Source organism: Manis pentadactyla, chromosome 3 (genome assembly GCF_030020395.1).
Source record: "Manis pentadactyla isolate mManPen7 chromosome 3, mManPen7.hap1, whole genome shotgun sequence".
NCBI classification, from domain to species: domain Eukaryota; kingdom Metazoa; phylum Chordata; class Mammalia; order Pholidota; family Manidae; genus Manis; species Manis pentadactyla.
The window spans coordinates 197112-223144 of record NC_080021.1 but is presented as its reverse complement, the minus strand read 5'-3'; the positions used below and the strand labels follow the sequence as shown (position 1 = coordinate 223144).

The following is a 26033-nucleotide window of genomic DNA, read 5'->3' as shown; positions in this document are numbered from 1 at the left end:
CACATTCACAGCATGCATGTATGGTGCCAATGTCCTCAGTCTTTGTGGGTGGCCCTGTGCACACCCTTGGGACAGAGAGATCCAGGCAAGAGATCACATCTGAGCCAGAGGACCACTGGGAGCTGCTGGCTTGGGCCTTCCCACCCATCCTTAAGGGCTGGGCCAGTCTGCAGATGTCCCCCAGGGCTTTGGCCTCTCATGCTGAGGGAATGAGGCTTTGCCCAGTGCCAGCCACATCTGACTTTGCCTGTGCCAGTATCCTGCCAGTGTCGGGAGGGCACAGGCTAGAGCCTCTACAGGATCCGTTGAGGCTGTGGAGAATTGGGTGCCCTCTTGTGAGGGGTGAGCAGCTCCCTTTCCCGCTATGGTGGCTGCACCCGACCAGAGTCATGCCTAACAACACATGGACCTCACCAAACTGAGGTCTTTCTGCAGTGATTTCACTTGATTTTAGTGCTAAGCCTGTGGCATGGGTGGTGATATTCTTACCTACAGATGAGAACTTGAGGTTCAGGACGGGGACTTGACTGAGCTCACAGAGCAGTTGGATGCAGGGCTGGACTCCAACCTGCTTTTAACCACCTTTGCAGAAAGAATTAACCTGACCCCACAGGGCTGACCCCTGCCCTTGGTCCTGGGTTATCAGAATGTCCTCCCTGATGGTTGTCTTTACCTGTGGCTGTGAGCCACACCAGCTAGTCTAAAACTGTGACTTACAGTGGGGGCTCTGGGCCATGCAGCATCAACTCAAACTTATGGAGGCTGGAGACTGAGGTCAGCCACACAGGTGGCCAGCAATGTTGGTCACTGAGCCCCAACAAAATCTCTGGACTCCAAGGCTCAAGTGAGCTTCCCTTGGCAGTACCTTGTGCACATTGTCCACATTAGTGCCAAGAAATTAATGCTCTCCATGACTTTGCAGGGAAAAGACAGCAGCCCTGCATTTGTGGATTTTGCACCATGGAATTACTTGGCCAATTTTTATCCATTCCCTGTAATATACTGTAACCATATGTGTATCAGCTTTCACGTTGCGTTCTGAGTCGCTGTAGCAGTCTTGAATCCGCGAGACAGTGTGAGGACCCCCAAACTTGCAATTGGAGTCAGAAGTGAGTGTAGTTGTGTGCACCCCTTAATTTCGTACAACCTCACTTAAATTTCTCAGCTTGCAACTTTTCTGCATGAAACCAAGTGTTCCCAAATTCAACCAGATGGGCTACTGTAGAGACCTCAGTGCTGCCCCCACTTCCACCCACTGTGAAATACTTCTGGGCCTCCACCACCAGACCTTTGTGCATGGAGTGGCCTCTGGTGGCCAGAGCACCCCAGCCTGTCCTCCAGGAGGGCCCCTGCCCCTTACAGCTGCCTCTGGGCAGCCTGGGCCCTGGGGTGCAGTCATTTTCCTCCAGGAGAGCTGGGTCATGCTGTTATGTCCTTGAAAGAGGTAGGGTGTATTGTCAGCAGTGCACAAAAGCACCCACTTTCCCTCAACTTGACAGCTCTGTGTATTACAGTATAAACATTCCTCTTAGGAGGAAGTAGCATGTTTCTGTTTGTAATTGGTGCAATTTGGCCCTTTCCAGGCCTTCCTGACTCTATTTTCCCATATTGGGAATTGCCAACTCATGTTCTATGGCCACTTTGTGCAGATCCTTATGTCAAGGTTACTGATCTTCCTATGTCCACAAATGTGTTCCAGTCGTTACTTTTTTATTAGGAAATAAGTCAAATTATACACAGCACACAGAAATAAGTTCAGGTGGACTAAAATGTTTTTCACTTGAAGAGAACGAAGTGTCAAATTCTTGGTAGCTAGGAAAAATAATATAGATTGATTTAAATACATAAAATGTAGACATCCAAAAAAGGTAAAAACAAAATAAGTGTGGAGTGTTGCTGACAAGTCAGAGGTGGGACATAATGGCCGAGAAGGGTTAGGGTTAGGACCCCAAAGGTCATTCTGGCCTGATGCCACTTCCAAGAAAGACAGACTGGCCTCGTGTTCCAACAGGTCATGTGCTACTTCTTGCTTCTTAGAGAGGTGAAGGGCAGTGCATGCCTGGAGTCTTCCCCAAGGAGAGGGGTGCTGCAGCTCACCTCCCAACACCTGAGCCTGCATGCTTATCTATGGGTCAGTGGCAACTGATAGCAAGAAGGGGCTGAAATGGTACTAAGTACACTTCACTTAAGAAGGCAGGAAAGCCCACTGATGGACAGTGACTGTAATGGGGTATGTGGTGGGGACTTGACTTGCTAATAGGGGGAGTCTAGTAACCATAATGTTGTTCAAGTAATTGTACATTAATACCAAAATAAAAAAAACGAAGGCAGGAAAGCCAACTATGTTTTGGAAAGATTTCTCAAAGAACGCTTAGGTTATCTGTAGGATTTAGCAATCCAGGATGACCTGCACTCTGTATCTTAAGTTGTCCTGTGATGCATATAAAGGGTCTTTCCAAACAAGTATTTCTATATACTGAATTAGACTCTTATTCTTGACTGGAGTATGACTTGTGCCTTATTCCAACCCTTCCACGATTGGGAACTGTGCCGAGTAGTTGGGGGCGCTCTGAGTAGCAGCCACTGAGTCAGATGCCAGCTGTGGACTGGCTTAGTGTGGGGTGGCAGTTTGCCTTTGTGGGGAATTTGTAAGTTAAAACCTCACTGGTCTCAGCTCCTCTCTGAACTAATACTTCTGTTGAGTCTGGAGCTTCACTTCAGGTATTCTGGCTTCTCAGCAGTTAACCCTCTGAATCTCCCTGTGACCTCGGATTTCATACATCTCTGGAGTAACACTTGTATCATCTCAGCTCCAGGGAAGGGACACCTCAGTGATCTTGCCTCCACTCTACCTTAGTGATCGCAGCTACACCAGGTGCTGCTGGTTATGTGAGCCCGTGATCACAGCTGCTGTGTGAAATGCACCAGCGATCTCAGTTCACCAGCATCTCATGAAGGGAAAAAACAAGCCTTTATCTGCACCACAGCTGTGGACCTAATGACTGACATCCTTGATCTTGCCGGAGAAGCTGATATTTTCAAGAGGAAAGAACTTGGGAGTAAACCAAGTTCACCACAGTTATTATGATAATGAATACTACAGTCTCTTGGAAACAGGATTTAAAAAATTAAAACACCCTCAAACATAGGAACAGAAATAAAGATAATAAGAGCTATTTGAATTAAGAGAAATTTGTCTTAAAAACTTGTGCCAAAGAACTGTCTTTCTAGTAACATTTTTTTCTTTGGAATCCCATGTGTTAAGAGGCACCTACCTGGTGTAGCAGCTATGAGGTCTGGGCTCTGAGCACAGAGCTCCTGTCCTGCGCCCAAATGGGGCCAAGAGGCCATAAGGGTGGGTTTTAGGAAAAGATGTTTTTTCCAGTTGAATTTCCAGTAAAAATTTAGGACATCCTTTCTGATCTTAAAGTACTGAATAAAGGACTTTATATCATTTTATCCACACAGCACTTTAGTGTTTGAACAGAATACTGAAAACAGTCCAATATTCTACATACAATAGAATAATCATTGTTATGTAGGAAAGGCGTGTGACGTTCTAAGATAAATCAGTGGAGTGTCAGGAAGTTTTATTGTGACAGCAGTCTTTATGCCTTAACGTCTTACTCCAAATAAACTGTCTAATGCTGAAGAATGAATGAATTATGGCTGTCCTGACTATATTTCACCATAATTGTGGATTACTCTCCACTGTGACTTCAAGATGTTGAGAAAAATAAAACAGGTGTTCGAGGTTTCTCCACAAGACACACACTCACTCCTGCACCTCGGAGTTATTCTGTGCCACAGAGTCACTGAAGGGCCCCTGCAGCCCAAACGGGGGCTCCTCTGGGACGTGAGGCTGCCCTGAGCCAGGTGCATCCCGGCGGCGCGGTCCCGGCGGCGCGTGCACCTTCTGGTGCTGGACCAGGTGCCCGTGCTGGCTGAAGGCGCGGCCGCACTGCGCGCACTCGTAGGGCCTCTCGCCCGTGTGGGTCCGCAGATGCTGGACCAGCACCGAGTACTGGCTGAAAGCCTTTCCGCAGCGGCCGCACTCGTAGGGCCTCTCGCCCGTGTGGGTCCGCAGGTGCACGATGAGCGTGGCCTTCAGGCTGAAGGCCTTGCCGCACTGTGTGCACCGGAAGGGCCTCTCGCCCGTGTGGACCCTCTCGTGCTGGACCAGAGACCTGCGGGCGCTGAAGGCGTGCCCGCACTGGCCGCACACGAAGGGCCTCTCGCCAGTGTGCACGCGCTGGTGCTGGGTCAGGTGCGAGTGCTGCACGAAGGCCTTCCCGCACGCATAGCACCCGTAGGGCTTCTCGGCGCTGTGGATCCGCTCGTGGTTCATAAGGGTGGAGCGGTGCCCAAAGGCCTTGCCGCACTGGCCGCACTCGTAGGGCCTCTCGCCGGTGTGCACACTATGGTGCTGGATGAGCACCGAGCGGTCGCTGAAGGCGCGGCCGCACTGGCCGCACGCGTACGGCCTCTCGCCGCTGTGCGCCCGCTGGTGCTGCACGAGTGCCCTCCTGACGCTGAAGGCGCGGCCGCACTCCCCGCACGCGTGCGGCCTCTCGCCAGTGTGTGCCCGCTGGTGGCTCCGCAGGACGGTGCTGTGGCTGAAGGCCTTCCCGCAGAGCGCACACACGTACGGCCTCTCCCCTGTGTGGATGCGCTGGTGCTGGATCAGGTGGGAGAGCTGGGTGAAGGCCTTCCGGCACTCGGGGCACTGGTGCGGCTTCTCGCCCGTGTGGATCTTGTGATGCTGCGCAAGGTCCGAGCTCACCCGGAAGGCCTTGCCGCACTCGCCGCACTCGTAGGGCTTCTCGCCCGTGTGGATCCGCTTGTGTTTGCTGAGGACCGAACTCTGGCTGAAGGCCTTTCCGCACACAGGGCACACGTAGGGTTTCTCGCCCGTGTGCGTCCGCTGGTGCTGGAGCAGGTGGGAGCTCCGGCCGAAGCTCTTCCCGCACTCCACGCACCTGTAGGGCCTCTCCCCGCCCGCGGGGGCCGCACACCCGGGGGAAGGCTCGCCGGGGTTCGGGGCTTGGGCCTCAGGGCCAGCCCGCCCGGGGGGCGCTCTCTCCAGGGCCGCGGCTACTGCGTCTGGGGCCGGTGGCTTCGGATTCGAGCCCCTCTCTTGGGTCTCGCCCTCGTCCTCCACTGCTGAAAGGAACCAAAGTGGAAGTGTCAGCACACGAACTAACCGCCCAAAACCGCAGAGCAGGAGCAGCTGCGTGGGTGCTCCGCTGGCGGGGCGTTGCCGGCCGGGGGCGGTCCCCGAAGCCCAAGGCTGGGGGCTGAGGAGCAAATGGCGAACGGGCCCCACCAGAAAAGCCGAAGCCTAGGGGGCCGCCCGCCGGGCCGTGTGACTGCGCGCACAGTGGGGCTACAGTCCAGGCCGCCGGGCCGCTGCGCTGAGGACGCGCCGGAAGCAAGAGGACACAGGCAGTGGGAATCTCGCCTCGCCTTGGCTGGAGACGCGGCCTGTAGATGTTACTGTGACAGGGCCGGGTGCTTTGGGGACTGTGGGATGGGACGGCAGGGATGCTGAGGACTGTAGTTTTTTTAATCTGGGAGACTAAGCCAGTGAGATGACAAGACGCCACTCACACGCCAGGACTTCACGAGGGGATATGCTGTTCTGGGAGAATGGGCTGTGCTCATAGGGCAACCATCACGGACAATGGAGCCAGCCCCAACCACGGTGGGGAGCACCCAGTGGCCGACCGCATAGCAGCAGGACGTGCGGTCAGGCCCTTTATGCTTCCCTTTCCTGGGGGACAGGCCAGCAGCCTGGTCTCCCCGTGAGCTTCCTAGATCCCAGTCCCCGCCCTGCAGCTGGGGACACCAACCCCACTCAGAGCACCACCACAGCCCTAGAAACCGTGTCCTACCTCAGTGAGGCACCAGGAGCAGCCGTGACAAGTGCTGGGGGGCCAGCAGCCCTTGGGAGAAGCAGATTTACAAACGCTACGCCAGAGAAACGGACACTGGGGCAGCACCTAAGTGTGTGCATGGCGACTGCGCCCCCCCCCCCCCCCCCCCGTTCTCCTCTCCAGGGCAGGCGGAGTCACTTGTGTGAATGGTTCACTTGGGTAAGAACCAGGCGCTCTCAGCTCAGGAAGACCTGCCAGCTCTGCCCCCACGATCACAGAGCTACAGAGACGGGCCCCCAGGTGGGGTTCCCTGGTGGTGCCTCCCTGCCTGAATCTGGTGGTGTCTCGTTCTGGCGTCTACCAGAGGAAGCAGACTGAACGGCAACCGCATTTTTCAGTTGTGCTTTATCTGTAAGGATTTTAAGGCCTTGTTTCCAGTACAACAGCTTCAGTTATCTGAAGTATAGAGTAGCAAAGACTGTTTTGTGTGACCAGGTAAAGAAAAAAAAGCAATTCTGCTGAGACTAATTTTTAATTAAAAGAACCCCTCCCTGGTGTTTTGCAGAGACTGTATTATATGATGAGAACATACATTCTGCATCAGAGCACCCTGGGAATCTGCTTCTGGTGAATTATAAGCACTAACACCTTCAGGGATTGCACTGGATTAAAAAGACCAGACATGCACATACCCCATGGACAGGATGAACTGTCTTGCATATGAGCTGTCACATGGTCACGTTTGAGGTCTTCTGCAAAGAAACAAGAGTTGAGGTGACAAGACTACAGGTCTCCAGACAGTGGAAAAACTGTTTCCTTTGCTGTTGTAACAACTAAGTGCAATTCACTGAGTTGAAAGCCCAGAACAGAGACGGGCAGGTGCAGCTCCCTCTGCTGCTTGCGCAGTGCCTCAGGCTGACGGGGCTCCTGCTCTGTGCACATCACTGATCTCTCCAAGGCCTGTGCAGGAGACTTAGTAGGTGCTTCTGTGCAAAAACTCGTCTCCAACCTGCCACACTCTTGGAGAATTTCACAATCTCTGGCATCAAATCTCAAGGGCATTTGTTTAAGAGTCATTCCATCAGGTGAAACCACAGCTGGCTGGCTACCAGGGAGCTCAGGTCTGGTTCAGAGGTAGCTCCATGTGGCTGCAGTCAGCAAACAGTTGAAGTTCAGTGCAAGATTTCCACAAAATAATGCTGTCTTTTTTTAACATTCACTGGAAAATTAAGTTCCTCTGGGCTGGCCCATTCAGTCTCTGATGACATGTGATCTTATTGGACAATAAGACGCAAGCTGTCTGTAAACCTGGTGCTCCACCTACACAGTGCCTAAAAACATGGTGGAGAATGCCAGGCCTGAGACTTGGAAGCTGATCAGCCAGAGGTGCTGTGCTGTCCCATACACCCTGAGTGGGGGTCACATCCTGCAGGACAGGCTGACTGAGGTTTTCCCAAGACTCAGATGTCATCTTCCTGCACTGGACATCTTTGCCTAAAGCAACTGAACACTGCCTATGGGGCTGGATCTATCTGCCATTATCTTCCCTTTTATAATTTTCTCCATAAAGGTTTTGCACATTTTTGTTAATTACTGGATACTTTCTATTTCTGATGCTACTATATGTAAATACTTTCTTTTAAGAAAAAAATCACACATTTAAAACAAATATGTATATATATACATGTAGGATGGTGGATGTGAACTAAGCTTATTATGTTATTTCATAATATATAAGTCAAATCATTATGCTGTTTAACTGAAACTTATACAGTGCTATATATTAATTATAACTCAGTGAATCTGGGGAAAAAAAAATCACACCTTTGCTGCTGAACAGAAACAAAACCTATTTTGTAATCAATCTTTTTCCAAGAAGACATCATAGGAACGACAAACAACACTTTTTTTCTTTCCCTCCAATTCTTACAGCTTTAGTTTTGTTCTGTCTTGTTATTAGTTTATCTTACCTGATTCCACATGTGGGGTCCCCAGGACAATACTGTGAGGACCGGGGGATGGATTCCAGGGTTGTATCACTAGTAACACCTTTGCTCCAAGCATATTCCCTGCATAACTAATTGGCTGTAAGGCAATTTTGCCATAAAACATGAAATAATAAAAAATTGGGCATTATAAAGAATATAAACATGAAAAATAATTAACAAAATTAAAGATCTTACTGTGAAATACAAAATATTTGAGCACATTCAAAACATATAGTGTAGATCCTGGCAATACTGCCAAATAACATTTTGTGGATTGTACCTAAGCACTTGTCCTCAAAGTCTTGTTCATAGTATTAGCAAAGGTCTTATTCAGCAAAACTTCCTCTTTTCCTCACTAAAATTTCTTCCTCTATTAAGAGAGGTATCAGTTTACAAATACTAGGATGCCCATTTGTAACTGAGTTTGTATAAAAGCCTCCTACACTGTTGTTCATTCTTGGCAATTTGTCACGTGTGTTCACAGATGCTCCAAAGTTCTGTGGGAAATGTGGAAGAAACACTAACGCCTTACTGCATTTGAAACTTTGTTACCATTATAACTGAAGTGTCATTTTCTAGTGCAGTACAGTATGGAATCTGGCTTTATGTTGTATTTTATGTCAAGTTGATATACACAGTTGTTTTCATCTGCTGTTCTAAGACCACCACATCCACCTGTTAGTGTATAGACCATGACTCTTAAAAAATGAGTCCTTTGTCAACAAAGAAGTCAACCAGTTACTTTCTCTTTCAGGGCAAAATTGCCTTATTAATGATAACAAAATAAAAAAAAATTGCCTTAAGGCCAATTAGTTATGTGGTGAGAATGTCTGCAGTGAAATGCTTGTGTCAAAGATGCTCACAGTGAGAACAGTGGACCAGTGTGGACGGTGAGCAAGCTCATGTTGTTCTTCCTCTCAGACAGCATTTTTTCAACTCCCACCATAAGTAGCGGGTTAAGGACTTCCTTCTACACTTAGCATGCTTTGCTGTTTTCTAAATTAACCAGGAAGCCCTCAAAACCAGAATGTTCCATAAGGATGGGGCCTTGGCAGGGGCAGAGTTGGCACACTCACTGCCTGCCCTGGGCACTTGCCTGGCTCAGTGCAGGCCTGGATGCAGGCTCCTTTGCCAGAAGAGGCCCTCGATGAAGCCCATTCCTGCTGTTTCCTGTCAGCACCCACAGCCAGTGGACCTGCTCGGCCCTCAGTGAATTGAGAGCCAGCTCCGCTCACCCACCTGAGTGGCCACTGCCTGGGCCTCTGCTCTCCTGAGACCCTGGCCTGCCCAGGACCCACGGCTCTTCTCCTCGCTCTAGCTGGGAGATCAAGTCCGGCTTGGATCCTGGAAGTCCTGCTTGTGGGGAGGGAAGTCCTCTGTCTATGCAGCATCTGTGAGTGCCCCCACCCCACCCGCACAGCCTGCCGGCATGAGACAGACAGGACTGACCTCCCTCCGGAGCTGAGGAGCCAGGAGGTGACCCTAAGGCTCCCACCTGATGAATGCCCCCCCACCGCCCCTGGCCAAGCACAGACACACACAAGTCGTACTGAGGGGCCATACCCAGTGAGACCACATTCCCGTAGGTCTCCATCATCACATGTCGGTAGAGGCCCCGCTGAGCAGGTCCCAGGTGGTCCCACTCCTCCCGAGAGAGGAGCACAGCCACGTCCTCGAAAGTCACCTTGGCCTGCAATGACAGGGGCTGCTGTTGGACCGAGTCTCCACGTCCAAGACAGAGTGGGTGCCAAGTGACATGGCTTTGAGGGAGATGCCCTGGGAGCAAAGGTGGTGACAGGAAGGGGCCACAGATTTCAGGGGTGCAGTGACACTCAGCTGCCACTGGTGGCCTGGGTCTGGGAGAATTGTGAGAAAATGAGGAGGCACCACACAGGCTGGGGACAGCTCACCTGGGATCCTGCTGGGAGGGGCAGGAGCCTGGCTGCTGCCATGGCCCGGTCCCCTGGGGTGTCTGAGGAAGATGGGAATCGGAGGATCCTGTGGGGCCAGTAAGAGAAGAGGGCACATGAGGGACCCAGCCTCATCCCGGCAGACCCACTTTGGGGGAAAGGACCCCATAGCCCAGGAGCTACACAAACACAGGATTCCTGGGCTCTCTGGGACATCTGAGATGCCTGGGGACGCTAGTGCATCCTGAGTGCTCCAGCCACAAGGCTTTGCTCTCCAGGCCTCGGGGGGCCTTGTGGTGAGTGGGTCGCACCTGTGGCTGGGGGTCCAGCAAGGCTCTGGGCTGTTGGCATGGCTCGCCGTCCACACACAGGCTGTTGGGTCTGGTGCAGGTGCAGGTGCCAGGCCAGCTGCCTCTAGAGACTGTCCCCCAATGAGGAGAGGGCCCTGCTCAAGGCCCACAACCTTGTGGGGCCCCACCCCAGGTCCCTCATGCTTGGCTTGACCATGATACTCTGGTGGGCTCATGGATACCTGGGCACACTGGTCTTACCCCTGAGGCCCTTGAGCTCTGATGCAGCAGGGGCTGCTAGCCCAGTGATGGCTCCACAAGTGGTTGGCAATGGAGGCATGAAGGGCACACTGGGTTCTGGTGAACTGGGTCCAAAGTGATCCAGGGATCTGGTCTGAACACCTGATGCGGAGGCCTGGGTGTGGGCAGGTTCTGAGGACCTATCAGACAAGTTAAGCTGAGGTATATGTCTCACTCAACTGCTGGAAAACGTTGAGGGGCAGAGTTCTCCTAATGGGGAATGGGTTCACATCTTCTGGAGTGCCAGGGAGTCTGCAACGGACACAGACGTCAGCAGACCGCATCAGCAAACACAGTGGACACAATCGACTATATGCAGCCACTTTCTTGTGTGGCTGAGCAGGCCATCTGCTCCCCCTGAGCTCGACATCTCTGTGTGGTGTCCTATGGCAACCCAGATACTTAGACCCAACTCTGAGCCCGTTTCTGTCCCCAGCTCAGCCTGCACCTGTACATGAGACCTGATCCTGAAGCCACTTTTCCTCACCCTCTCTTCTAATCCTCCCCCTCCAAGACACCCAGAGCCTGGCCCCGCTGCAGCACAGTTGGGAACCTGTCCCCATGGGAAGAGTGACTGTCCTCAGCTCCAAACCTTCCCAGCCCTTCCTCGGCTCCCACGAGGCCATCTGAAGCCCTGCCCAGGCCTGCCTTCTGCAGGACAGGCTCCTGTCCCTTGGCTGCCACTGGCCACGTGGCTTTCTCACAGGCCCTTCTGACCTGTGCCTTGGGGGCTTCTGCCCCCCACAACCCACACCCTCCCTTCCTGTCCCCACAGAGCTGCCAGTAGTCCAACATTGGTTGAATGGCTGAATGAAAGTAAAAGAGCAATGAAACCATATTTACACCCTTTCTCAGGAAAGCCACCTGGCACTATTGAGGCTCAAGTCACATATGCTGTTAGACAGCAGGTACCCCTCTGGGATGGACACAGGCTTAAAGATGGTATACCTCAGGCAGGTCACACACCCCCTAAGAGTTAGGCTGTGTGAAGTGGTGGGCTGGGTAAGGGAAATGAGGGGGTGCAGGGGACATGTCAAGGGGGCTCCTATTTCATAAACAATGATCCCACGGTCATGAAGGGTGCACTTTGTCACACCTTGAAAATCACACCCCTGCTGAGGGCCTCACTTGGACGGAGGAGGACTCAGCACCGCATGATCCGAGACAGATACTGCTGGACCATGCGCTGTTACCTCATGAAATCAGATTAACCCAAGAACCAGGCTGTCAGCACATGTGAGGCGTGGAGTGGGTGGGGAGGGAGAAGGGGGAGATTTCCACCTGGGTGAGTCCTAGAAAAGCATCAAGATAGTATCCCTGCCTAAGGTATCCTTCACATCCCACCAGGTAAAGAAAGCACACACAGAGCATGCTTGCTCCAGGGCCTGATGTGCCCCCCTCCGTTTACATGGCGAGATCCTGATTGCCAGTGTGATGCTGTTAAGAGGTGGGGCCAATGGGATGAGCTTAAGTCATGAGGGTGGAGCCCCCACAAGAGAATCAGTGCCCTTACGGAAGAGACCCCACAGAGCTTCCTTGCCCCCTCCACCATGGGAGGGCACAGCCAGAAAGAGGTCTGCAACCCCAGAGAGGTGCTGAGCTGGCACCCTGATCTCGGACTTCAAGCTCCAGAACTGTGAGAAATGAGTGTGTTAAAAGCTACCCAGTCCATGGTATTTTGTTATAGTACCCAATGACTAAAGGCACTTGTACTCTGATAAAAACCGAACAAATTTAAAAAGTGGCACTAACTAGTTTTTAATCTTTCTTTATGTGTACTTTGGTAAGATAGGTCTGGCACAGGTCTGTGATGGACGCAAAGACATGCAAAACATTGCGGGCCTCAAACTGAAACCGCCAGACAGTTCCAACCCTAACCTAGAGCACCAGCACTGGCTTTTAACAAGCCACCCTCTTGCTCACTGCCCCCCATGATTCTGATGCCCAGCTCCAGGCTTTGCTCCATGAGAACAACACAGTTCAGACAGGAAGGGAGCACAGGTGGGCATGACAAGTCCTATTCAGATGGCTCCCAGAGCCAGAATCACCAACACCCACTGTCAGGACAGACTTGGAGGAGCCACCTGGGGAGGCCAGCTCCCCCAAGGCAGGGGTAAGTGCAAACCGCACCAGCAACCTCCCAACCACCGGTCCCATCATTCTTCAGATTACAAGTTTTGTTTTTGCAAATCTCCCCAGGAAATAACCTGAACAAATCAGAACAGATCAATGTTCTGAGCACCAGGGGTCACTTCCTCTTCATCTAACGGAGCCCCACCCTACAAATGGAAGCACCTTCAGAAGAGGCAGCCCTGAGCCACTGGCAAGCAGGAAGCACAATTCTGCAACCTCTGGAGTAAATGATCATAAATACACATCCAAACCGATAGCTCTCCTGTACAGTAGCACCATCTAGTCAGAAACTATACAGCGAAAAGATTCTTTTACAAACGATAAGAAGCAAGCTTAAAAAAAAACCTTTAGAAACGTGAAATTAATTCTGCCTACTGTATCCAGAAAGCCACCACGCTGAGAAAAGAGGAAGAGTGGGCCCAAGTCGACATGAACAACAGAGTCAGAGCAGCAAGTCAATCTTCTGGGGCAGTGGTATCAGAATAGTGGGTTAAACGGTTTGGGAAAAACAAAATTAGATCTTTACATAAAGCTCAACAAATCTCCCAGGAAGTAGAGCAAAGGCAAAGAGATGAAAACAGGACAGAAAAAAAATTAGATAATGTCATAACACATACCCAAAATCTAAAGAATCTATCAGGCTAATGAATGAATGAATGAGTTAAATTTCAAAATTTCATCATAAAAGAACTTGAGTAAAAATACATGTAAATTTTTATTATTTTAGTTGGCAAGGGCCTTTCTAAGCAAAATACCGAAAGCAAAGAGCCTGGCGGGCAGAGACCCCCAAGACCTGCCGCATGAAAACCAAAGCCTTAGGCAGATCAAAGCCACCACATTTTCAGAAATGGACCAGTGATGCACAAAAATTTAACACATGACAAAGGCTGCTTCCCAAATCACGGGGAAGATGAATTACTCAATAGGTAGTGTTAGAAATAGCAAGATTTAGAGAAAAAGAGAAAAAAATGAAGCTAAATTCCTAATTCTCCCCACACTAAAATGAATTCCAGATGGACCCAACCTTTTACAAGTACAAGAGAAAAACGAGAATTCATTTTCAAATATAATTCCGCAGCAGGAAAAGCCCTTTAAACATAGCACAAATCAAAAGCCTGTAAGATCTGAAAAAAATCCCAAACCAGAACAAAATGCCATAAGCTTAGTCAAAAATGGCAATTTAAGAATATTTTCAACATACGTGGAGAAGAATGCGAACTGGAAGATCACAAAGGAAATACTAAGACTAAAACCCACACAGTCTCGACCTCACGCCACTGGGGGGGAAAATGGCAACTGGTGACAATTGGGGGGATCCAGCTCCCCGAGACACTGGGCGCAGCCCTTCCAGGCAGTGGCTGCGACCTTCGCTTTATTTTTTAGACTTGCTTGCATTAAAAAAATTACTGCACATTATTTTCTAGTAAAATATTAAAAAGCAAATGATAAACAAGGAAAATGTTGGCAAACTACGTTAGAAAACGTTGGTCTTGCTCATTAAAAAGGGGCTGTTACGAAGTAACAGTGAGAGGACCGCACGCGCTGGGGAGCCCAAGAGGGTGAGAAATTTGGGAGCAAGTACGTTCGGGCAACAAGGCAGGGGGCGCCGATCCGATCCCCGGCCCTCCAACTCGGGGGGCCCGGAGTCCAGGAAAGGGGTTCCTGGAGGGACGCGGGGCCCGGGAGGGGTTCGAGATCCAGGGAAGGGGAAGCGGGGGCCCGGGTAAATGGTGGGGGGCCCCGGGCGGACGTAGGGGCCCGGGGAAGTGGCGAGGGGTTCCTGGAGGGGACCGGGGACCTGGGACGTGATGGGAGGCCTAGGAAGTGGCTGGGTCCCCGGGGGTTACCGGGAGGGGGTCGGGAGTCGGGGTGTATCAGGAGAAGGGGCACGGGGTATGGCAAAAGGTTGAGGGGCGGGAATTAGGAGTGAGGTCCGGGGAAGGTACAGAGCCTGTCCGCGGGGAAGCTCGCGGTCAGTGTGGAAGACACGCCGACTCCGGCTTCCGCGAGTGGAAAGAATCCCTGCCGACGGGGGCCCACCCGAGGCCCTTACTCACTTTCCACGCCGCAGCCTCACGCACAAAGGGGCGGCCGTCCGCAGCGCACTCAGACAAAGAGGATGCCCCGCCTGGTCTGGGCATCCGCCAATCACTGTGGGCCACGCCTCCTTTTGCAACGCCCACACCGCTGGCCACCAGTCCTAGAGTGCGACACCTCCCAGTCTGGCTGTCGGCCCCGCTTTCCCAGCCCTGGCTTTTCTCCTGACTGACGGTTGTGCTGCGCAGTCGAAGGCCAACGAGAGCTGAGGCCTCCGCCGCGCCTAGAGAGGCCAAACCGCGTCCCCGGCTTCCACAGGCCGCACTTCCGGCAGCCCTGCGGAATCTTTCGGTGCAGACCTGGAGCCTCAACGTGGTGGGCGCTCCCGTCCCTGTCGCGCCGGGCTGCGGGGCGGGTCCCTTCCTCGCTTCAGTGGGTGCCACCCCCTCCGAGGCATGGCTTCTCGTTGTGCCCCAGACCGGCCAAGGGCCTGGCGGTGGTCTCCCGCGTGATGGTGACCGCTTGTTCCTCCAACTGCTCTGCTGTTTACGGACTCCTGTGCCGGGTTTAAGCCGCACGCCTAGAAAGGCCATGGGCGGCGCAGACCCCCAGCCCGGGGGGAGACTTAGGCAGCCAGGACTGGAGTACCCGAGGAGTATGGTTCGGCGACTTGGAGAAGCAATTGGGGACTGGAGGAAGAGCTGGCAGTCTGCCGTCTCCTGATACACAGCCCCTGCCTCCCCAAGGACGGGCCATTGCCCTTCCGTCTGGCGCGTGTGGCCTGGGGCTCCGAGGCTCTCAGGAAGAGTTCAAGACGGGAAGGACAGGACGGCCCAGAGGCGTCGGGTAAGGCGTGCGGCGGAGCCGGTGCTCTGTCCGTGGTGGTGGAGGAGAGGTTATGTATGATCGGGGAGGCCAGAGGAGGGCAGGCAGTGGGGAGGAGCTGGCAATAATTCAGCCCGCAAGTGGGTGCTTCCACGAGTGTCCTCTTATCCGTGTGGGGCAGAAGTTCCCACTTTGTGGAGAGTGAGCTCAGCTTCCCACCGAGAGCTCCGTCTGCCACGCACACCCGAGTGTAGCAGGGTCCCCTCGGCTCCTGAAGCTCAGGACCAAAGTTTTCTGAGTTTGTTCCCATTATTGGACCGGTCCGATGGTTTTGCCAGTTGACAGTGTTGAAGTAATTAAACAAGGAGGACGTTAGATAAGGGTGGCTCTAATGCCTTGGTAGCTACTTAAGCAAACTGTATCTAAGCTTTCCAAATAAGGCAACTTTTCAAGCTACAGCCAACCAAACGATTTCCTTGCTTTGCTTCTGTGTCTTCTCTTTAAAAACCTATCCCCTTGCGCCTGTTGGCACAGTGCCCATAACCACTTTAAGTTTGGCACTACCTAAATTCCAGGCCATTTTGGGTCAAACTTAATTAAAATTTAATATGCTTCAGTGTAGCTTTCAACAACAAGTTAGTCCTGCCCCAGCAACGTTGGTCCCAACAGAGAACGGATGCTTTTACGACCTCAGCACACCAGTTTTCTTTTTTACCCTACACATTTTATTTTGCAAATGTTCATTCATAAAGGTTGAAAGAATAATGCAATGAATACCTGTTGTTAATTTTAAAATGAGACTGTCAGTTATTTTACCAGCACAAAAGTGGGTTTATTCAGGAACACCTTTACACAAAACCACAGGCAAATCCTGAAAACAGCAGAGGCGGCTCCTGTACAGAAGAAAAAAGAGCGTTGGGGGGGCTTTTGTAAGAAAAACGCCCGTTTGCGGAAGCCGGGAGTCCCACACGTGTGGTTGCTCGCTGGCTGATTACGGCAGACTCTCATTGGCCGGACTGTTGCGGAGGAATAGGCTTAACCTGTTGGAAATGCAAATAATTCGGCATTGAGGGCAGGATAGCTTCCCTTGCTGGTCTCCTGGTCCCGTTTTAGTGAGGTTTTTACCTTTTCTTAGTTTCACGCTGTATACCTCTCTTAGATGCAGTACCATTGTGATAGTTTTTCTAGCAATTCAACAACTAGCATTCTTCTCCAGAACATCTTTGTGCATAGCTCTGCCACCACTTTGCCACTCTGCTTCAACAAAAGCATGGTATTTATTGAGTGCCTCTTGTGCTAGTCGCTGTTCTAAATGCTGGGGCAACATCAGCGAACAAGACAAGAAACATTGCCAACAAATCCTTGTTTTCGTGGACTTTACATGCAAATGGGGAAAGCAGGCCATACCCAGAATCAGTGTTAATCACAAAGTGTGTCCAGAGGTGGGGAATGCCATGAAAGGTCTGGGCAGGTGCCGCTGCTGCTCCCACAAGTTGTGATCTCACACCCTGGTTCGCTGGGTAGCAGGAGAGAGCTATAGACCCACGACTACACCTTCCTCTAGATCCTTCAGCTTTACTGATTCCTGATTATATTTAGCACCCTGACAAAGGGTTCCCACTTCTCCTGCAGGACACCTACATCATCACAGAAAACAAAGGGTTTTTTGGTCCATCCTCATAGGCTCCAACTCATGACCACAGGTCCCAGCTTGTCTTAGCTCTCCCCACTTTGCATCCATCTTCCCTTCCCAACTGCCTGTTCTGCTCCAGCATTAGATGCAAAGACAGTAGTCTGCAGGAATTGTTTGTGTTCAATTGTGTAGGGCCAATCGCTGTAACAAGTGATGTATATTATGCATACAATTTCTATCTCATAGTGGTTCTGCTTCTCTAAGTGAACCCTAATCCAGTATATCTATAAACACATACACAAGTGCATGCACACACATGCTCTCCTATTTGTTAAAGCAGATGGAGAATTAAACATTTAGTTACCCTATTGTAGCTACTTCTTTGTTTCCTTTATTAACTTTTCTAAGTGGATAATGAATTCAAGGCCTTTCACCAACTCCAGTTAACTCAATTAACTGCCACGATAATTATTAGTTACTTTTAAAATGTCCAAACAGTCCCACCAATCAGAGGGAGACCTTGAGCTTGGCTGACATCCTTGAACCTGCCCTGGTTTTAACCACAGGGTTCCTTTGTTTTCTTGGCTTGCAGGTATGGACCAATCCCCTCAGGACTCCTGACTGCTCTTGGTGAAGAAGAAATCAGAGGCCAAATCTGGACTTCTAGGGGTACACCTGAAATTTTTGGTGCGTTATTAGAGTACTGAACTGAAACTGTCCTTTTGAAGCTGTGGTGCCGGAGTCCAGCTCCAGCCGAGGGGTGGGATGCCCGAAGGTGCAGAACGGAGTCAGCGAAACGGTGAGGGAAAATGAGGAGTCAGGCACGGAGTCAAGCTGGAATCACCTCTTAGTCATAGCTCCTAGTGAGTGTGCCAATAGTGGTTTTATTTATATGATTATTTCCAGACATTTTCCCTTTGATCAGTAATGTTACAATCTTTATTTATCCTTTGATCAGTGATGATACAATCTTTTTTCCTTTCTGTTTCTTTCTTATTCCAGGTGATTACCCTTAATTGCAGACAGCTGACATCTCTATTTCCTTATTCATGCAATTCTTAGTATGATTATTTTTGGACATTATCTCATTTTTATGCAGAGCATGTTCACCAGAATACATGATGTGTACAATGGGAAAAGGACAGGTGCAAGAGTTCAATCAAAGTTCATTGACTATAATAATTCACATTACAATTCTCATCTTCTAAAGGCCTAATACAATAAATACATTTAATTTTTCTATACCATTTATTCCACATTTCTATCCACACTTTACATGCTTGACGTGTCCAAAGACACTAAGGTTTCTTTCCTCTTTTAGTCCTTTCCCATAATGAGACAGAACTAAATCAAACCATCTTATAATCAATCCAATACCACAAATTCATATCTTCATCATATACTCCTTCATAGGGTACTGTGTGTGGGTAACAAAGTAAACTTCTCTATATTGCTCATGAATTTTCTTCCTCTAGGGAGATACCAAAATCTTCCTCCTATGAGATAAGCGGGGCCATATGGTCCTGCTACAGTGGGAACAGCTCTATTTATTTTATCTAGGCCTTTATTAGCCTCTTGCATCAGGGGGCTTTTCCAAGGGCCTGGATCCATGATTTCCTTATGCTGGATTTTCTTAAAGAATTCCTTATTACACACATTAGTGCTATTACAAAACGGGGGGCATAATTCTTGAGGCTTTTCTGTAATTATTAACCTTTTACTTTGTTCTTTCTGCATTTCATTTTCTTTCTGTGTTCCATTATGTTCCTTAGAATTATTCTGCAAACCTGCTGGGAAATCAGTGTCCCCATCGGTTCTGGTTAACTTATCAAAGGAAAATTAAGCCCTGGGTATGAATACAGGTAAGAAAATAGCCAGTATTATTACAGCTATCAAGAATGTTAAGGCAGGTAATAGAGAGAGCCAGCTGTGAGGACCCCTGCTTTACAGGAGCCCTCCTCGGGCCTGGACTTTGTCAAAACAGCCTGAGTAGCATGGCTTCCGCCACTGTGGCTATGTTGGCTTTTGACCAATTTAACATATGTTACTGTCTCAGGATTAGCATTGACTGTGTACAACTGAAATCTGTTTACAATGTTTACAGTAGCTCAAAGAGGTGTTTTTTTTTTTTTTTAAGGAATAAAAAGTCCAGAAGGAAGCTGTCTAGGCCCTGTGATTCCAACAGGTCTCTAGGTTACCCCTTTATTTCTTATTGACCATCTTAATGTTACCAACCCAAATTTTGGGTCCTTTTGCCTGGCATCATTTACTCCCAAGACTGGGTTCAGTTTAGCAGAGCAGAAGCTTCAGTCTCTGAGCAAAGAACAGAGAAGGGTGAGTTTTCCAAATGCCACCTTCTTCCAGAAGGGAGGAAAGTGAGGATTTCTTGAGGGGTGAGGGGGCATGGGTGGTAGGAGCACCATCTCAACCTCAGGAAGAGGACAGAGTTCCCAGAACTGCTGGAGCATGTGCAGTCCTTCAGGCTTCTTTGTGCTGGCCTGAAATGTGCCTAGCAAGGGGCACCTCTCTCCCCAGGGTGAGGATTTTAGTATTAAAATGAAGGTATAATGATCTGGAAGTAGGTTAAAGGTGAAGCTCAGCCAGCTTCTTCAGTTTTTCTGATTCGAGCTGGTTCTGTGCTTGGCCTTCCTAGTGGTTATCACCGACCTGGCTCGGTTCCTATAAGCAAGCCCAGCTTCAGAAAAAATTCTTAGCTTTTAGTTCTTTTGTTATCTTATTCATAAGCAGACTTGGGTGACAATTTTTCTTCCTCTATGTCCCGCTGTTCATTCTTGAGGGGCAATGGATGAAGGTCCATCTTCCGTAGCTACTTTGTTTGAAAGCCCCAGACTCACTGTTGGATGAGTAAGGGTCTCAAAATGCCTGATCAGCTCATGGACATCTTCTGACTGGCTGAGCATTAGGCCACTAGGAGATATTTCATGAGTCTCAGTTATCAGTCTTCTGGCTCCAACTAGTCTGGTGTCTACATGCTTGTGGTGAGTGTGGATAAAATGAAAGTTCCTGTGGCTAGGTTTCTCACCTGGCCCTGGATGGCAAGCTCACTACATATGTGTTGGGCCATGCATTGTTATTGACTTTATATAAAGAACCCTGCCCAGTGCTCTGTGCCACTTGGTGGCATGGCTGCAAGGCTACAGGAGAGCAGAGCAGAGGCTGGAGTGGTGGCAGCGCCAAGGACAGAGGGCAAGAGGACAGCTGTACAGGCAGAGAGCCTAGAGGACAGCTCTGCAGGTAGAGAGGCCCAGAGGCAGAGACCGGCTTGCTGCATGCAGACTCGCTCTGAGTGAACAGAATTTTAGTGACTGACCTGCCATCGTGGAAATAAAGTTGGGTATAACCCTTTCACCCCAAGAATGTCCTACTGTCCTTTCTTTGGTCATACTGAATCCATAGTGAGCTTGCCCGGGGCTGAGACCCATTGGCAAGACAGCATGGGGCCCATTTGGTGTGTGTGTGTGGGGGTCTCAGCTCTTATGAAACACCTCAAGGACATTTGGTCAAGGCCTCTGTAGCTCTTTAGGGGAAGTCCTATGACCCTGACTTACATCTAAGCTAAGGTATCATTATTACTCTTGCCTAACCTGCTTTTCCTCTGCTCCTGCACATACCCATTGCCTTAATCATCATTAACTATCTAATCCAATTCCCACACTCTGACATGGGGGGCTCAGGGCCAACAGAGGAAAAACAGTTCTGAGAGGCTTCACCAAGGAGGCAATATGTGTTCAGTTGCAGTAACATTTGGCTTTCATTGTCATTCTGTGGCTATTGTTTCTGCCTTGTGGTTGCAATACAGCTGCTCCTTCTCTAGCATCACATCCACATTCCAGACAGAATGGGAAAAAAAAGAAAGACAGAAGCAAACCCTTACTCAGTCAACCCCATTGTAAGAGCTTTTTCAGAACTAAGCTCAGTGACTTATAGTTCTTTGACCCAAAAAGTGTGTTACAGGACAATCTCTAGCTATAAGGGGTCCTGGAAAATGTAGCTTTTCAGCTGGGAACAGAACCATGCTGAACAAAACTAGGGTTCTGTCTTTAAGGAAGAAGTGGGAATGGATATTCCATAGGTAACCAGTTGTTGGCCATAGTCTATCCCACAGTTCTCAAAGTATGTATTTTAAATTACCACTAAGGCCTTCATCTCCATCAATATTTGTGGGTCTAATGATCATGGGAAAGCCTTCCATACATAGCTGTTCTTTCTTTTTCATTACATAATCCACTCTGGAGAAGTCCTGCATCAAATATAGAAGGATAAATTTTACTGCATAAAGAAAAACCCCACATAAGCAAGGGAAAAAAAAAAAGACAACCCTTTAATTGGGAAAAATACTTGTGACTCATTTTATAGCAAAAGGGCAATTAAAAAATATAGTTTCCATTAATCATTAAGAAAAGCTAGGCAAATAATATGGACCATTTACAGAAAAGGAAATACAAATGGTTCTTAAAACATCACTCGTATAAGAACAAAGCAAAAACTGAAGGAACAAAACAACAGCAGACTCACAGAACCCAAGAATGGACTAACAGTTGCCAAAGGGGGAAAGGGACTAGGCAGGAAGGGTGGGAGTGGAGGAAGAAGGGAAATAAGAGGCATTATGATTAGCACACATAATGTAGTTGGGGGGGGCATGGGAAAGGCAGTATAGCACAGAGAAGACAAGTAGTGACTCTATAGCATCTTACTACGCTGATGACAGTGACTGTAATGGGGTATGTGGGGGGGACTTGATAATACGGAGAGTCTAGTAACCATAATGTTCATGTAATTGTACATTAATGATAGCAAATAAAAAACAAAACAAAATCACTCGTAATGAGGGAAATGCAAATTAAACCTCTCCTGAGCACCTTTCCCACATACCTCTGGGAATGTTAAGTGCTCACTGGTATGTCTAAGTACCTAGAAGAGGACCTGGTGAACGGTGGGTTTGCATGTACAAATGAGCAAATGCAGGGATACAAGACATTGATAATAAACAAACACCCTCAAATACCACCACAGGGGCTACAAATCTGGATGACTTCTAGGGACACCAGCCTGGCAATATTGGTCCACCTTACAAAGGGACATGCTTTTTCATCCAGAAGTTCCTCTTCTGAGAACTGACCCCACGGGACTGATGGCTGTAGGAAATGACTTATGTGTTCCTCCCCTGGTCCTTTGCTGGATGTCAGGAGGATTTGAGGAGACGGGGCCTGTGCCTACACGTGCTGTCCAGGAAGTGACTATCCCTGTCTTCAACCTGTCTTATCACCTGTCTTCCAGTCTCCCAACTTCCTTTATCCACTCAAAACAGTTACTACCAAGTGTTGGTTTCCAACTGACCTGCAAACTTATCAGTTGTAGCTGAAAACCGACCCCCAGATTGTGAAAGCATAATTTGGTGTGAGGAAGAAACCTGTACTCTAGTATAAGATGTCATTGAGAAATGAGACTACTGCTAGTTTCAATTTGTAAAATATGAAAATTCTAATTTAAAAAAGTTAATTCATAAGATGCACCATGAACTATTAAACATTCACACATTTGAGATGAAGAAAATATAAGTATCAATACATATATTTGAGTTGTGGGGAAGCACATACTAACATGTTTCTGAAATGACAAAAGCAACTCTGACTATGCCTGTTATATGTTTTTAATTAGTATTTTAAAAACAGTCCATGTATATTCATTAGTATCTAAAAAGAATACTTAAACACAACGCACAAAACACAAAGTCATCAGGTAAATCCACTCCATTTTTTGCTCAAGAAATCTTGCATCACGATGCTGTGCTAGATTTAGCCAGGGGAAAGAAAGAGTGCCTTTTACTTTGCCTGAAAACATTATCACCTCACCAAGAGAAGCATGTGTGAGTTTAAAAATAGAACACAAGACCTAAGTGTACCTCTGCATCTGTGCCTTAGAATGGAAATGTTTTACTTAAGACACCCAATATCTAAGGAAGATCTAGACACATGCTTGGCAATCCAGTTTTGTTGTTTTATTGCTTAACTCTCCCAAAGACTATGGAGGATTGGTAGGAGGAGGTCAGAAAGAAAGACTCAAAAGGGAAACACTGATGGAGAAGGGAGGAATAGAGGTACTGAAGACCTTGAATAGGGGAGAGAAAGAAGATACTCAATCTGGAAGAAAAAGAAATGGTGGACCTTCAAGATGGCGGCATGAGAGGTGAGACAGAACACCTCCCAAAAGCACAAATAGTACAAAAATATAGTTAATTAATACAACTAACCCTAAAACAGCAGCAGGAAAGAAGGCTGCACCAGACTGCATAGAGACCTCATGAACAGAGCAGACCTCATGAAACAGGGTAACGTACCAAAGCCTTAATCGAGTCGGACCCAGGCCCTTCCTCCACCCCAGCTCACCGGCAGCAGGAAGAGAAATGAACCCGGGAGGGGGTGGAAGCCTGGGATTGCTGAACACCAGGCCCTGGGGATCTGCTTTGTGAGCAGAAACCTACATTGTGTGGTGCTCTGGAGGTTCGGGAGCTGGGACAGGTGGAGTGCTTGAGAGACTGACATTCTGGCCTTTTGTGGAGGAGGGGACCCCCACCCGGCCACTCTGTGTCAGCAGAAAGGCAGGCGGTCTGAGAGGTGTCCTAGCAGCGAGAGGGCTGCTGTAGGGGCAGGGTTTGCACAGAGCTTGCTGCACGGGAGAAGGGAGAGTGGGACAAAGTTGTCTGGGTGCGCTCTGCCCAGCACGTTGGGAACTTTGAGGAGCTTCAGGCGCTCCATCCCCCTGGCTGCCTCCTCAGCTCTGTGGCCCACCACTATGATACACAGCCTGCCGAGCCATCCTCCTGGCCTGACGGCACCAGCTCACAAACTGGCAGTCACTGTGCTGGCGTCAGGCCAGCCAGAGGGAGGCCCCACCTACAACAGCTACAGACACAAAGCACAGAGGCTCACACCTGTGTGCTCGGCCCACTGGCTCAGACACAGGAGACAGGCACTGCACCAGGGAAACAGGAGACAGCTCTTTCCTCCCCCAAGGCACCAGCTCCGCTCCCCTATGACCCCCAACCTCCCTCCAGGGGCTGAGCAGCTCCAGAGACTGGAGCCTCTGGGCACTAGAGGACACCACACAGAAATATGAAATGTCAAAAGAACCTGGTTCAGACCAAAATCTCAGACCAGAAAAAGGGCCAAATGAAACTGAACTCACCAATCTTCCAGAAAGAGAGTTCAAAATAAAAATTATAAACATGCTTATGGAGGTACAGAAAAATATTCAAGAACTCAGGAACGAATTTAAGATGGAGATTTATTCATTAAGAAATTCCATATCTGAAATGAAACATACAATGGAGGGATTTAAAAGCAGTTTAGATGTAGTAGAAGAGACGGTAAATGGAATAAAAATTAGAGAAGAGGAATACAAAGAAGCGGAGGCACAGAGAGATAAAAGAATCTCTAAGAATGAAAGAATATTGAGAGAACTGTGTAACCAATCCAAACAGAACAATATTCGCATTATAGGGGTACCAGAAGAAGAAGAAGAGAGAAAAAGGGATAGAAAGTGTCATTGAGTAGGTAATTGCTGAAAATTTCCCCAATCTGGGGAAGGAGATAGTCTCTCAGGCCATGGAGGTGCACAGATTTCCCAACACAAGGGTCCCAAAGAAGACAACATCAAGACATATAATAATTAAAATGGCAAAGATCAAGGAAAAAGACAGACTTTTAAAAGCAGCTAGAGAGAGAAAAAAGATCACATACAAAGGAAAGCCCATCAGGCTAACATCAGACTTCTCAGCAGAAACCTTACAGGTCAGAAGGGAGTGGCATGATGTATTTAATGCCATGAAGCAGAAGGGCCTGGAACCAAGAATACTCTACCCGGAAAGGTTATCATTTAAATTTGAAGGAAGGATTAAACAATTTTCAGATAAACAAAAGCTGAGAGAATTTACCTCCCAAAAAACACCTCTGCAGTACATTTTGGAGGGACTCCTATAGATGGAAGTATTCCTAAGGCTAAATAGATGTCACACAAGAGATAGATAAAGAGTACAGAATATGATTCATAACATACAAAGAATGGAGGAGGAAGAAAAAGAAAAAGGAGGAAAAAAAAAAACTTTAGGTTGCATTTGTAATAGCACATGAATTGAATTAAGTTAAACTGTTAGATAGTAAGGAAATTACCCTTGAACCTTTGGTAACTACGAATCTAAAGCCTGCAATGGCAATAAGTACACACCTGTTGATAATCACCCTAAATGTAAATGGTCTGAATGCACCAATCAAAAGACACAGAGTCACTGAATGGATAAAAACAAGACCCATCTATATGCTGCCTACCAGAGACTCACTTCAAACCCAAAGACATACACAGACTAAAAGTAATGGGATGGAAAAAGATGTTTCAGGCAATAGGGAGAAAAAAGCAGGAGTTGCAGTACTTGTACCAGACAAAATAGAGTTCAAAACAAAGAAAAGTCAGAAGAGACAAAGAAGGACATTACATAATGATAAAGAGTCAGTCCAACAAGAGGACATAACTATTATAAATATCTATGCACCCAACACAGGAGCACCTACATATGTGAAACAAATACTAACAGAATTAAAGGGGGAAATAGAATGCAATGCATTCATTTTAGGAGACTTCAACACACCACTCACTCCAAAAGACACATCAACCAGACAGAAAATAAGTAAAGAGACAGAGGCACTGAACAACGTATTAGAACAGATGGACATAAGGGACATCTACAGAACACTCCATCCAAAAGCAATAGGATACACATTCTTCTCAGATGCACAAGGAACATTTTCAAGAATAGATCATACACTAGGCCACAAAAACAACCTCAGTAAATTCAAAAAGATTGAAATTGTACCAACCACCTCAGATCACAAAGATATGAAACTAGAAATAAATTACACAAAACCAAAAAGCCCACAAACACATGGAGGCTTAATAACATGCTCCTAAATAATCAATGGTTCAATAACCAAATAAAAACAGAGTTTAAGCAATATAAGGAGAAAAAT

At 48.4% G+C, this 26033-nt stretch overlaps 1 protein-coding gene and 1 long non-coding RNA gene across 6 annotated transcripts; one reads left to right on the top strand and one right to left on the bottom strand.

Moving 5' to 3' along the window:
* Window positions 1-3415: 3415 nt before the first annotated feature.
* ZNF250 (zinc finger protein 250) lies at window positions 3416-14769 on the bottom strand. 4 transcript variants are annotated; one of them, XM_057497598.1, is made up of 7 exons: window positions 14555-14769; window positions 10326-10504; window positions 9775-9862; window positions 9428-9554; window positions 9104-9220; window positions 6569-6628; window positions 3416-5163 (listed from the first exon to the last, which is right to left on the bottom strand). In XM_057497598.1, exons 1-7 carry the CDS (start codon window positions 14636-14638, stop codon window positions 3776-3778), a joined length of 2043 nt encoding a protein of 680 aa, XP_057353581.1. In that variant the 5' UTR covers window positions 14639-14769; the 3' UTR covers window positions 3416-3775. The 4 variants fall into 4 exon arrangements, with proteins under 4 accessions (XP_057353581.1, XP_057353583.1, XP_057353582.1 ...); XM_057497600.1 differs by having other exon boundaries at window positions 3416-5160; XM_057497599.1 differs by having other exon boundaries at window positions 9104-9217.
* Window positions 14770-14927: 158 nt separating this feature from the next.
* Window positions 14928-20370, top strand: LOC118931001 (uncharacterized). Of its 2 annotated transcripts, XR_005032245.2 has the most exons (3): window positions 14928-15429; window positions 17585-17855; window positions 17995-20370. It is a non-coding gene; the product is annotated as an uncharacterized LOC118931001 (long non-coding RNA). The 2 variants fall into 2 exon arrangements; XR_005032244.2 differs by having other exon boundaries at window positions 14940-15429; window positions 17585-20370.
* The last annotated feature ends 5663 nt before the right edge of the window (window positions 20371-26033 follow it).

Bases quoted from the DNA above. Each gene is read 5' to 3' on its own strand.
- ZNF250 (XM_057497598.1), bottom strand. From the start codon at position 14,638: ATGCCCAGACCAGGCGGGGCATCCTCTTTGTCTGAGTGCGCTGCGGAC. The intron at 9,863-10,325 runs GTAAGACCAGTG...CTGGCCCCACAG, and splicing joins AGAGCTCAAGGGCCTCAGGG to GATCCTCCGATTCCCATCTT. The intron at 5,164-6,568 runs GTATGTGCATGT...GGTTCCTTTCAG, and splicing joins CAGTTCATCCTGTCCATGGG to CAGTGGAGGACGAGGGCGAG.